At 44.3% G+C, this 13734-nt stretch overlaps 1 protein-coding gene across 1 annotated transcript; it reads right to left on the bottom strand.

Moving 5' to 3' along the window:
• Positions 1–9589: 9589 nt before the first annotated feature.
• LOC140654775 (G-protein coupled receptor 55-like) lies at positions 9590–10510 on the bottom strand. The gene has a single exon (XM_072868488.1). The coding sequence runs from the start codon at positions 10502–10504 to the stop codon at positions 9590–9592; it is 915 nt and encodes a 304-aa protein (XP_072724589.1). The 5' UTR covers positions 10505–10510.
• Positions 10511–13734: the final 3224 nt, after the last annotated feature.

The following is a 13734-nucleotide window of genomic DNA, read 5'->3' as shown; positions in this document are numbered from 1 at the left end:
TTGCCTAATGGTACTTGTGCTGTCTTCATTAATACTCAAAATGTCACAAGACTTTTCTAGGTGTCCTCAAACTGACCAGCAAAGTGCTTTCTTCCTCTCGGCTCCCTGTCAGGTTGACCTTCAAGCTTTGCTGCTTTGACGTTTTGTATTTATCCAAGAAAATAATTTGTACTCGGGACAGTTTTGCCAAAACTTTGGTAAGAGAGATTGTGATCTATTTGGTTCTGTTTACATCTGTGTTTAAAGGACATGTAAATACAAGGTGGGAGCTGGATTGTAAACCTAATGTGACTAGGAAGAATGTTGAAAATAAGATTGTTGGATGTATGCAGTGGAGTTCTGGAAAAACAAACACTTCCTCTGATGCAAATAAAATAGTTTTCAGTATGGGAGTCTGGCTGCTGTGTTGTGCAAGTTAGACAACCTGACAGACTAAAAGTTAGAATGGGTATATTTACCCACAGGATCAGATTTTTGATTGCCAAAAAGTGGGAGAGATTTGGGATGTCTTTTAAAGATATTTTTGTGATAGGTGTATGTGGGCTTCCCAAGGCAAATGACACAGGCTAATTTGAGAGAGCAATAACCCATAATAGTATGAACTATAATAACGATGTGAACAGTGTGATTATGTCCAGAAATGAAATCTAGGATAAGACTCAGTGATACTGCTTGATTTCTGCCCCATTGTTCCAAAACAAGGGAACATATTATTCTTGCCTCTGTATTTTGTGTTATAAAGGTGGGGGGCATTAAAGGTCTCACTATTGCTACCGAGTGTAGGGTTAAGTTTTCTCTTGCCATTATAGCATGGAGTGGGTTACAAATGCAAATGTGTCCAGCTCATTGCTTTACCTCCTCCCACTCCTGGTAGCCTACATGTGTTTTTCTGAGGAATCATAAGGCAAGGTGTGTCAGGCTGTGGGTGTGCATTAAGTGTGATCTGGCTCCTTTCATATGATTTTTGGAGTGAGAGACAGGTAGATGTGAGAAGGGCCCAGAATAGCCCATTCCCATTCGATTCGGTATTGGAGGCTGGGTGGGATACACCAGGGCATCTCAAATGGGAACAAACACACCTTGTCACACCGCAGGGTCCTGCCCCACGGTCCCAACAGATCGCTGTGCAGCTGCCAGCAGGAGAGGCAGCAAAAGCCTGAGCTCAGAGTGAGATGAAGAGCATTTTATAACTCGGGCTTTCTTTTATCTTCTCACTACTCATATAAAATGGTCTGCATAAACATAGTTGTTATTAATACCAAGTTATTTTACTCTGCATGAGGGAAACAAATCTATCTGCAGCCATGCCGACCTTAGTCTGTTGAAAGTCCTGTTGCTCTATTTCTGCCCCCTTCCAGCTGCAACGTTTTTGAGCCACTGCACTATTAGCATGAATGAAGTCAGACTGGTCTCTGCTGCCTGCAACTTCTCGTGCTTTCCTAAGCTCCTCTTTAAACTGAGTAAAGCTGTTTCAAACTGTGTTTCATTGTCTCACATACTATGGCTGGCCCAGTGGGACCGGGTTAGATGCTGGTCTCTGGGAGGTGGCTTTACTTGTAGTCACAAAGTTAATACTTAGCAGGGAATGGTCGGGATTGTGTTGGTGTACTCTGAAGTGTAATCTAAATGGGATTTCCTGGGTTTGTGATGCTTAGTTTTGGATTAACAATTGCCTGGCAGTGTCTATAAACTCTAAACTGCTGATACTTGCTCTCAAGTATAATCCCAGTTTAATGCCTTTTTTGTCTTGGAATAGAGAGAAGGATTAATAGGAATCTGTGGCATACAGCAGACATGAGGGTTTACATCCTTTGGTGTCTGCAAATGGCACTGATTCAGCTTTTCTTTCTGGGAAACATATCTGGTTCCTCATAGATTTTTGGTTGTATCAGTATCCCACAGCAACTTTTTTATCACATTAGTTGATGTGGTAAATGTCATTCTAATGGAGTGACAGTGTATAAAAATCAGAATAAGAAGAATAAATGAGGTAAAAATAAGGATAAATAGAGGAGTTGTAGGTGTCTTTTGCCTTTCACAGTAGCTAAAGACACTGATTCATTAGAGTTTGTTGCTATGGTAGAAGTTTCTCAGTGAGCAAGAAACCTGATGGAGGGAAGTCTCAGCTTTTCTAGAGAATTCAGTGTCTCCAAAAAGCTGAAGACAGAGACATGGGAAAGGGAAGGAAGGATGAAGACAGGACTGAGTAAGGTGGGCTGCAGCACTTGATTGAATTGTAGCTTTGCACTGACCGGTTGCAAATCTAGGAGCAAACTGCACAGGTCGAGTTTGAGTATCAGAGCATCCTCCCACCAAAACCGGACACGTCCAGGACTTTGCGTGCGCATCTCATACCAAGGTCAGCAATGGGAATGCTCCATCACTATATTGTGTCACTTAAGATATTTTTGCTTCTTTATGAGACTTCCATCTCATACCACCAGTAAATGCAGCAGATGAAAATAGCACACAAACAGCTTTGCTATGTGGGGAAATAACTGTGAACTGAGGTGGGGTGTGATTTCTGCATGTGCCTATCTGTAGTACTCCACTTTCACAGCAAAATTAACTATTTCACACTTCTTGTCTGTGCAAGTTTTCTTAGAGGGCTTCTCCCTAGCATTTAGAGTGCTACAAATTCATCTTAGCTCATGGTGCTGTCTTTCTGCAGAGGAAACAAAGGACAATTTTAACCCACTCTAGTGGCAATAGAAATGTTATAAACCACTTTGAGAGGAGTGTATGCATATGAAAATTTCTATAAGAGCCATTTCTCTTGAGACTTGCTTTTCTGAGGTTTTTCTCATTATCACTGACCACAGATGTGGTATTGCTCATGGTAAATACTTTGTTCCATTAATTGTATGTGGACATCTTTCATAAAACATAAAAGGCAATACTGATATCTGTAGGGGATACTGCATGCCTGGGACCCGTACTGAGTCTTTCTTTTTGGGAAATGAATGCTTTGGTTGGGATTTTCATGGTTATATGCAAATATAATCAGTTATATTTTCTGATAAATGTTTTTCTTTCCCAATCCAAACAGATACTTCCCGAGCCTGAAGCACAACATAATAGCTGTAATAGAAGAAAAGAAATTTGGAAAGCAGAGTTAGTGGATACCTAAGTTTGAGTTTCACTGCTTTCCCAGGTGAGTGAGGCTGCAGGAAATAGGACATCTGGCTTGTTTAAGTGTGAAATATCAAAGCTGCTGAAACACATGCCCAGTCTTAAAGCAAAACCTGCAAATAAGCGAGTAGGAAAGTTACTTGTGTGAATACAATACATGTATGAATGTCTGCAAGGCAAGTGTCTTGGCAAGAAATCTGGCAGGCTCAGGGAGTGTTGTGGTTTAACCCCAGCTGGCAACTGAGGACTACACAGCTGCTTGCTCACTCCCCACCCAGAGGGATGGGGAAGAGAATCGGAAGAGTAAAAGTGAGAAAACTCGTGGATCGAGATAAAGACAGTTTAATAGGTAAAGCAAAAGCCACGCGCACAAGCACAGCAAAACAAGGAATTCATTCACTACTTCCCAGTGGCAGGCAGGTGTTCAGCCATCTCCAGGAAAGCAGGGCTCCATCACACGTAATGTTTACTTGGGAAGACAAATGCCATCGCTCCGAATGTCCCCCCCCTTCCCTCTTCTTCCCCCAGCTTTATATGCTGAGCATGATGTCATGTAGTATGGAATATTCCTTTGGTCAGTTGGGGTCAGCTGTCCCGGCTGTGTCCCCTCCCAACTTCTTGTCCACCCCCAGCCTAATCACTGGTGGGGTGGGGTGAGGAGCTGAAAATGCCTTGGCTCTGTGTAAGCACTGCTCAGCAGGAACTAAAACATCCCTGAGTTATCAACACTGTTTCCAGCACAAATCCAAAACATAGCCCCATACTAGCTACTATAAAGAAAATTAACTCTGTCCCAGCCAAAACCAGCATATTCTCCACCCCTTATTCCGTACCATTTACATCATGCTCAGGTCCCACACTATCCAATACCTCCTCATTACCCACCACCCCCATTCCCATCCTTTGATAAAATACGCAGATATCATTCCCTTAGTCTATGGACCACCCCTGTGAAATGTCCTCAAAATGTCCATTGAGTTCCTTTAGTCCATGACTTTGGGCTCCATCTCTTATGGTGGTCACTCGGGACAGGAGAGGTGGTGTGTTGCATGGAGTTACTGGGCACCAAAGCCAGCTCAGGTTGGGTCACTGCTGCACTTGCACTGCTTCTTGTAAGGCTTCTTCTCCATTGGTTCAGGTGGTTCCTGCTATAGTAATTCCCATAACATGCAACTCAAATCCCAGGTTACAACAATTTAAAGGTATTTCCATTACAGTCTCCACCCCTGGTCCCTTTGGACCAGACAATCAGGTTTAACATTGCAATGAACTCCTCCCCTTGCCCCTGCTCCAGCTTGGACTTATCCCCAGAGTGCAGTCCCTTAGGGGTGCACCTGCTCCCAGTGGAGCCTTATCTATGAGCCACAGTTTCTCCAGGGGTATACCTGCTGCGGCATAGACTTATCCACAGCCACAGTCGCTTTGAGGTGCACTTGTTCCAGCATGGCCTTCTCCATGGGCCACAATGCCTTCAGAGATACGCCTGCTCCAGAGTGGCCTTACCCACAGCCACAGGCCCTTCAGGAGTAAACCTGCTCCAACATGGCCTTACCCACGGCTGCAGTCCCTCCAGGGGTGTACCAGCTTTGTCGTGGGCTTAGCCATGGCCACACACTTTGAGGTGCTCCAGCATGACCTCATGCACAGCCACAGATGCTTCAAGGTGTACCTGCTGCAGCATGGACTTATCCACAGCCACAGATGCTTCAAGGTGTACCTTCTCCAGCGTGGACTTATCCTTGGGCCACAATCCTGTCAGAGGTATACCTGCTGCGGCACAGACATAACCACAGCCACAGACGCTTTGAGATGGACCTGCTCTGGCATGGGCTCATCCACAGCCACTGACGCTTTAGGGTGTCCTGCTCCCGCATGGACTCATCCACAGGTCACAGTCCCTTCCAGTCGAGTTCACACTGGAGTTCCAGCCTGTCCAGTACAGCAGCACAGAAATAGCAGCAATGCCCTGCCATCTGCCAGCCCAGGCGCATCACCACTGCTGTTATCAAAAAGTTCCCAGGCACAGCACAGTAAGATGATAAGCAGTACAGCAAGCAGCGAAAGCAAAAAGCAGCCACTTACAAGCACTAGACTCTAACATACAGTGAGGCAAGTAAGCCCCATGGCAAGCATTAATAGCTAAAGAGCAATAACAACTATAAATTTGATCAATTCAAACCTGTTGTTATGTTGAACCATTCGAGCCCCATGTTGGGTACCAAAAAGGACTGTTGTGGTTTGACCCCAACTGGCAACTAAGCACCACACAGCTGCTCGCTCACTCTCCCCTAGGTGGGATGGGGGAGAGAATCAGAAGAGTAAAAGTGAGAAAACTCATGAGTTGAGATAAGAACAGTTTAATAAGTAAGACAAAAGCCGTGCACACAAGCAAAGCAAAACAAGGAATTCATTCACTATTTCCCATCGGCAGGCAGGTGTTTGTCTCCAGGAAAGCAGGGCTCCATCACATTTAACGGTTATGTGGGAAGACAAATGCAGTAACTCTGAACGTCCTCCCCTTCCTCCTTCTTCCCCCAGCTTTATATGCTGAGCATGACGTCATATGGTGTGGAATATCCCTTTGGTCAGTTGGGGTCAGCTGTCCCGGCCGTGTCCCCTCCCAACTTCTTGTGCACCCCCAGCCTCCTTGCTGGTGGAGTGGGTGAGAAGCAGAAAAGGCCTTGGCTCTGTGTAAGCACTGCTCAGCAGGAACCAAAACATCCCTGTGTTATCCACACTGTTTTCAGCACAAATCCTAAACATAGCCCCATACTAGCTGCTATGAAGAAAATTAACTCTATCCCAGCCAAAAACCAGCACAGGGAGCATTTTGTGAAAGGCCTCTCAAATGAAATGGGTTGGTTGGCCCAAAAAATTACATCTAAGAAGGAACTGTGTTGACCTCTGTAGACACATCTGAGCGGTATTAGAGAAGGGAAGTAACTGTTTCAATTAAGGGAAATACTGAAATAAGAGAAAAATGGGTGAGAACTGTTCCTGGATAAATCTCCATGTCTGCGTGGAAGAGGTGTGAGGAGAGAGGGCTCTTCCACCTCTCCATGGGGAGAGGTGGGCCCTTAACTTATTGAATGCTCAGGAGGGCTGCGGAGGAGTGGTGAGAACAACTGCCTGAGGGGCTTCCTTGCAGCAGCAGCGATTTGCCCTGGCATACCAGGTGCTCCCTTCCAGTGCAAGTTCCCAAGACTTAGGTGAAGTCCCCAGGCAGAGCAGCTTTGTTATCTCCCATGACCTGCTATGCTTTCATTGTGGGCTTAAACCCCTTCCCTTTCACTATCCAAATGCAAAAATATGTGCAAGTGAAAAAAGTGTTCCATAACAGCTCTTTGTCCTCCATTCTCATTCTTTCAGAATAAACTAACTTGATTTTTAGCTAAAAACTGGAATGAGTCATTAGTTAGGAATGAGTCCGCAGTTCTTGGAGGTGAATCATTTCCAAATAAATCCTGGGTTTTGCTTTCTTTTTTCTTCCGATGAATCATTACCTGTATTCTGGAAAGCCTGTGATGGCTTTAGGTTGCAGGTTTTCAGATTTTTTTTTCCTTTTATTTCTTAGCACTCTCTGTCTTTAATATTCTCTTGGTGCAAACAGAAATCTCTGTAGTCTCACTAGATACCCAGTGTCATGATTTGGATATAAAGCCCTATAAGTGAATAAGCTGTTACAACTACACACCTGAGCAAAGAGAAAGGATCAGACCACACCAGATTTGACCTGGAATGTGTATGTTCAGAGGCCTAGAAGCAATAAGATCCACCAGAGAACTTTTGCATAGAAAGTGTTGCCTTTGCAAAATTATAATTTCCCCCAGAAATCTAGAATGAAAGTTGTTACCCTGCCCTGATAATTAGTGGTTTCTTAGAGCTGGCAGAGGCACTGTGAGCCATGTGGAGAGGCAGGGAGCTCAGGCAGTGGTTGGCTGTACCCTGTTCATGGGCAGGTATTAGCTTTTCCACACCACAGTTTGTTTGTTTCTAGAAAAAACAATGGCCAGAAACACTGGAGAAACATAGAGGAGAAGCTTGGGAGAAGAAATGCCTCAAGCATTTTTAACTTGTCCTTCATACTGTCTTAACTATGCTTAATTTGGTCACCATTCCTGCCTCTTCTAAGCAGTATGTTATTGCTGAGGTAGGTAGTCAAAAAGCCAAAACCTCTAAATTTAATATTAATCTCACTGCTGTCTACCAGCACTCTAAATTAAGTTACAGTGCAAGTTACTTTATGATCTATGGGACCAAGGACAGCAGGGTAACAAACAAATAAGAGCAGACAGACTTAAAGATGGAAAAAAAGCTCAGCAACAGAGGAAGCATAAGACTACAGGTGAGCTTCTAGTCTAAATTATAGCAGTGTAAGCCCAAAGTCATGTCAGTAAAACTAATGGAGCTGCCTCAGGCTATAGAAAAGCAATTGAAATCAGTTTTCTCATATATTTTGGCATTTTCTGCCTCCTGAGGTACTGACAAAATCCCTGTTCCCTATGTTCGGGCATTATCAGTTAAAGTGGAGGTCCTCTTGGCATGGCCCACTGCTTTGAGATGTAAAATAAATCTTCTGCATCAGCACTATTTTCTTCTATTATTTGTTAACTCTGCTTCCAAAAGGAGCCTGAAGTCTCAGTGGGAAAACCTTTGTGTCTATTGAAGCGCAGTTAGTTAAGGGATAAGTTATGAACAAGGAGATGATGAGGATTCAGTGTCTGCTGGCAGGGAAGCTAGTCAGATATTCTGAATTTACTGAGGGAGTCAGTGGAAATGGCAGTTGATATGGAGAGGGAATTCTTGCTGGAATATCCTGGTGGGTTTTATTTTCATGCACTTGGACATAACCAGGACATGGTTAGTGTAAATGACAGCCCTTGTATCCTCAGAAGCACGGTTCATCGCCTGAACACCAAAAGGATTCTGTAAACACCAGCACACACGTCTATGTTGGGTCAGTGTTCCCTCCTCAGCAACTGGAATTCTTTGGTACAACCTTGTACATAGATGTAGCAACTTCAGAAAAATTTCACTTTTACAGACTGGAGTCTCCACATGCAAAGTCACCGGCTCGAGGAAGAAATCAATACACGGTTTGTGCATTTATCCTTCTCAAAAGTGTATAGAGAAAAGACAGTTCAAAGGCTGGGATTAGTATCCCTGTCTAGAAGATATACTGCAAGGATCCAGCTCAACATGAATATGAAAACTAATTGCTTTGCTCGTCATCATCCTCATCACTCAGGAAAGTGGCAGCTGGCCACCAGCGTAGCAGTAGGGGCAGTAACGGGGGTCCCCAGAGCAGTGAGCTGCCTCTCTCCAGGCTGGGAGCATGCTGTCATTCAGTTTATCTAGATGCCTGTGAGCATTGATAAGAATTAACTGACTGGCATGTTAGGCTCCTGCTGGTGGATTATTTTTTATTGCCTTGTTTGTTTGGGAAGTGGTAGTGCTCAGCTTGCCTCGAGGTCTGAAAGGTTGCTTTCCCCCTGGGATCCTAGGTTGCTGGCTGCTGCTTTAGGGATCAAGGCTGTTCTTATCCCCCAGTAAAGTGGAGGTTGTTCCTTTGGATTCATGTGTTTGCCACTATGTTGACTCGGGCTTTTTATTTCATGCTCTTATTTGTTTTGGCTCTGTTCATGAAACTAGGTTTGTAACCAAGCAGGAAGGAACAGATATGTGAAAAGCCTGCGTGCAGGAGAGGAGCTGGTGATAAGGAAGCCTGGAACTGGGATAGTCAATTAATCTGAGCTATGTGGGGACTTGAGCTAGCGGCAATACTAGTTAGACGTGCAATGTGGTAGGCACAAGACCTGTTGCTAAAACAAGCATTGCACCTTGCAGAGCAAGTCAGCCAGTGGAGGAATGGCATGGAGATCTTGCTATACCCTTGTTAACCCAAAGCTGCCTTTGGATTTAGAGTTACAATCATTTTATTTTTTTAAATAGCACGTGCAAATCTAAGCTTGACAGGTGTGCACATATGTGAGCACAAGCATATGTGATCAGGGCAGGGCAGGCAAGAGAATTTAGTCATAAGCTTTTTTTAAGCTCTAAGTCTCTGTTTCTCAGCAGCCCAAGTCTCTAGTGACTGAAGGCCTGGGGAGGTTTGCAGGTGCGACATAGATAAGGAGGCTGAAAGATGCTACTACATATCAGTGAACACTTTTTTTTTCAAAGTAAAGAGGAATCACATCCGAAGAGATATGCATCACCATTTATAGGAAATATTTCCATTTCCTTTTACCTGTAAATGCTAACACAAAACATTATGGAAGGAAGTAAAAAAAATCAGGAGCAGTCTCCTGGGAATGGACTTAGTTTTGTTTGTTATGAAATATTTTCAGATCTGAATATTTAAAGTAAATTTCTTAGGTAAGTAGTTCAGGACCCTGCACTTTCCATGAAAGCATCTCCACACATCATCCCAAGTAACTAACATGCAGCACGTGGATCAAAGTTTTCGCATGGCTGTTTTTTCACTGTTTTGTAATGGGTCTTCCAAGGACTCCTTTAAAACGAAATAATAACACACCCCATCAAGACAGCAGTTCAGGTTTGCCCAGCAAAGGGTGACCTGAACAATGTCTCGTAGCACTTGCTGAAAACTGGTGTGAATGATGTTATTCTTCACCAAAAAGTACACAAAGTATGCCATGTGGTAAGGGGTGAAACAGACCAAAAACGCCACAAGGTTTGTTGTGACTATTGTCTCTGCTCTGGTGGTGTGTGTTTGGGGGTTGTCTGGTTTTCTGCGGTTTCTCAAACACCTGACGGTCTGAACAGTGCAGAAGGTCATGGCTGCCATGCTACCGAAGAAGGTAGTCTCCAAGGCGCTGAACAGGCCTGCGTTTTCCCACGTGCTCTTGGAGAAGTTGTGGAAGCAGGACGAGATGTGGCCCCCTCCATGCAGTTGGAAAGTAGAGACTGTCCCAGCCGAGGTGCCCAGGCAGATGACAGCACAGATCATAGCAGCTTTCTTGGTGGATCGCAGGGTGGGAGCTGCGAAAGGGTGCCGGATAGCAATGTACCGGTCTACACAGATGCAGAGGGAGATGAGGATGCTGCCGTACATGTTTACAAAGTAAAGACTCTCCAAGGTGGAGCAAAACACAGACCCCAAGTTCCAGCTGTCCTGAAGGTGGTAGGAAATTATTTTAAAAGGAAGAGTGAAGAGCAGCAAAGTATCCAGGAAAATAAGGGCTATCATGTAGACTGTAGATTCTGACAGCTTTTTAACCCTAAAAAACAGGAATGACAGAGCCATCACATTGAACAGCAATCCCAGGGTAAATGTGGGGGTGTACATGATGAGCTGGAACAGTTCCACCACAGTGCTGATACTGTTCTTGGCATGGGTGTCATTCATATCTCTAGGTATGCTGGAAGAGAAGAAAATCACCTTCACCACAGGGAAGGATGAAGATCACATTTAAGACCCGGTACAAAGGCTAATGAGATCTCTGTGTCCACAGACCTGAAGATGCTTTTTCCTCTTGGGCTGCTGTGTGCTGAATTACAGGGCAAGGTTGTGCCTCAAGGAGGAGCAAGGCTTTCTGGTATCCAAGCCTCACCTGCACTGCTACCTGTTACTCCAAACTGTGTTGCCCTATAATTTAGGCTAGGCAGAGTATAGATGTGACTGCACCAGCTCCTTGGAGTGATGCAATCTCTTTGCAGAGCCAGGGTAGCAGCCCCTGAATTTAGGGTTACTTGGATTTTGGAGAGGCGACTAGTTGTATCAGATTTCCTGAATCAAGCTATCATAAGAGACCTTGGGGAGCCAAGAGCAGGAGGGTCCCCCATATTTATTAATGTGAAGGTCCCAAACAGTCGTTGCCATTCTGCACCCTCTTCCACCATCACTGGGCAAAGAGGGGCTGTGGTTACCTCTAGCCTTTTTCGGAAGCTTGCCAAAAGCAGCAGGCAGGAAGTTTCAAACAGGCTATTTCTAGCAGAGGTTAAGTCTTCAGAAGAAGAATGAGATTTAAGAACCCAAGCTTTTGTCTAAACCAGCCAGACTTACCACAGTGGATAAATTTGTAGACACAGGGGTTGCAGCAAACATGCAGCTGGCTTGTCCTCTGCAAAGATGGGGCTGAAAACATCGAGGTAGGCACCCTCTGAGCAGGGGTCATGAAGTAATTCTCTTCTTTAGAGGAAGGGTGCTCGTTTGATCCTGCCTTCAGACTCTCCTGATAAGGACTGGGAAGGCTCTTGTTGGTTTCTGCAATGCTGGTTTCAGCTGGTATTGCTTAAAAATGCAAATGCACAGGAATACCTGGTCCTTTCTTCCAGCCAGTTCTGTCACAGCAAATGTAACCTGTAAAAGCCTTTCAAAGATCTTTCTGTCAAAGCCCAGGAATTACTTTTGTCTGCTGTTCTGTAATTGTTATTGCTTCAACCTAGTGCCTTTCCTACATGAGTTACTGATCTTGATGCTGTTTCATTTCAGATTTGTCAACCAGTCGTCAACTGTGCAGTAAAAGTTCCTGTTCTGCAGATCAAGTCACTCCCCCAGTGTTTCAGCAGTAAGCTGTCCCACCCTGTGATTTGAGAGATTAGGATCTCTTTGAGAGTGATTAGGATCAGGCAAAAGGAAATCTATTTCTTACTTAAAAACTAGTGATTATTGTTAGGAAGCAAGAGCAGGTTGGCTGTTTGCTCCTTAAGGACACACTGATGCCAGGTAAATGATTCTGTAAGTTACTAGTTTACATTACAGAAATGAGAAAACCAGCTCCAGAAACCCACCCTGACAAGGAGAATGGGCTGGCAGGGCTGTGAGTGCAGGAGAGCATACCTCTGGCGGGGTCGGGTGCAGGGATCCATCCGCAGCTTCTGTCCTGCTGTAGCAGGTACAGGTTTTGTTTGGGTCCCCGCAGTAGGCAGTGCTGCTGGCTGTGTAAAGCACTTAACAGCCTCCTTCCTTGCAGAGCACTGCTGCCTGTAAGGCATGGGGGGACATGGTTCAGGGGGCAGCGACCCTGTCAGCAGCACCTACTCTGCTGCCGTCTGTGAGGGACTGAGGCAAGTTTGAGGGGAAATAATGAAATTCCCTCACCCAAATAAAAAAGGACAGGAAAGCCTGAGTTTGTGAAGTGCTTGGGAATTTGAGTGGACGGAGGGGAGAAGCACCCGTTGTTATGCTGCAGGTTGTTCACTGCCTGGCAGTTAAACCCTCCCGAAGCCCCAGGGCTGGGGAGTTTGTTCGGAGCTGGGTTGGGTCCCTGAACCTCCAGATTCAGGTGGCCTGTGGCAGACGAGGGGTTACACTGACAACCTGGGCAGAGATACTGCCTGGTACAAGAGGGTGGCCTAGGCTCGGCAGCCCAACATGCTGCTCTCCTTCTGAGTCCCCTTCATCGAGTTGAAGCACTGTGAGTCTAGTGCTGGGAAGGAACCCATGACTGAGAGCCAAAGGGATGAAAAGTTAATTAAGGAATTCCTAAAAAGTAATAAATATCAACAAAGTCCTTTACTTCATTGCCTCTGTAGGAGATTTCATTAGTCCTTTTTTCTTTTTTCTTCAGTTCTTTTTTTTCTGGTGGGGTTTTTTTTTTTTGGTACAATAGTGTGTCTAGGAAATTCTGGGTCTAGAGAAGTAACATTTCAGCTTCTTACCAAGACTTTTACTTTAGAAAAATTTAGTTATGATAAAAAGGCATTTTAGATTAGAATCTGTTGTGTAGATTTCTAAACAAAACAGAAAAAAATCATTTAAAGCATAAATGCAAAGGATAGCTCTGTTAATTCATAAAAAAAAAATATGTAGATATGCTATAAGCAAAACAAGTTATGTAAAATATACTTAGTTTTCAGATCTTGTACCAAGAAGAAAGCTTTTAAGTCAAGGTTTCACTACAATGAAATATTCTATCTTGTCGTCTTACCTTTGGGCTGTCTCTAGCTCTCGTTGTTGACTTTTTCTCCTTCTCAGCTTGCAGAATTCTTGAGTCTCGTGTTTTCTTTTAAGGTGGTGGAGTGAGCTGCATGCAAAGTAACTGCTGGTCAGGATGTCAGAAAGCATGAAGCGCTGCTGCTTTTTGTTTCATCACATATTTCCATTACAACATTGGTCTTCCCACGCTGTGTCTGCATACACACACTATGTACATAGTATGTCACGCAGGGCTCATTTAAGGATGTAAATAGATGGCTTTGTGGGGCTAGCCTCTCTGAGTCACCCATTCAAAACAGTCTCCAGTAACAGAGAAAGAAATTCTGGCCCTGCTTTGTTTTTTTTTCTACAAGACATGATTTTACTGATTGTATGTAATGTCTGTGGGTAGAGTGTTAGCTGTCAAAATGTGCTTTAAGCTAAATCCTGAGCTATCACTGTCATTGTTTCTGTTACTTTTCATGACACCAAAAAGGAAAAAGAGATAATTGATTTTCAGTTGTGATCTGATATGTTCACTTCAAATTGGTATTTTAAAAAAAGACAAGAGTTACTCTTAAATCTGTTTATACTCCTAGGGAGCAGGGAATGTACCCACGGAGACTGTCACATGCTGATTTTGTTCAGGGAGGGAGAGGAAAAAAATTTTTTTTGCCCATTGTATGCGTGTTTGCAATCTTCTTACCAAAGGGGGAAAG

Source organism: Ciconia boyciana, chromosome 7 (assembly GCF_034638445.1).
Source record: "Ciconia boyciana chromosome 7, ASM3463844v1, whole genome shotgun sequence".
In the NCBI taxonomy this organism is placed as follows: domain Eukaryota; kingdom Metazoa; phylum Chordata; class Aves; order Ciconiiformes; family Ciconiidae; genus Ciconia; species Ciconia boyciana.
Note: the sequence above shows the minus strand (reverse complement) of the source record. Positions and strands in the feature narration are given on the sequence as shown.

Bases quoted from the DNA above. Each gene is read 5' to 3' on its own strand.
- LOC140654775 (XM_072868488.1), bottom strand. From the start codon at position 10,504: ATGAATGACACCCATGCCAAGAACAGTATCAGCACTGTGGTGGAACTG.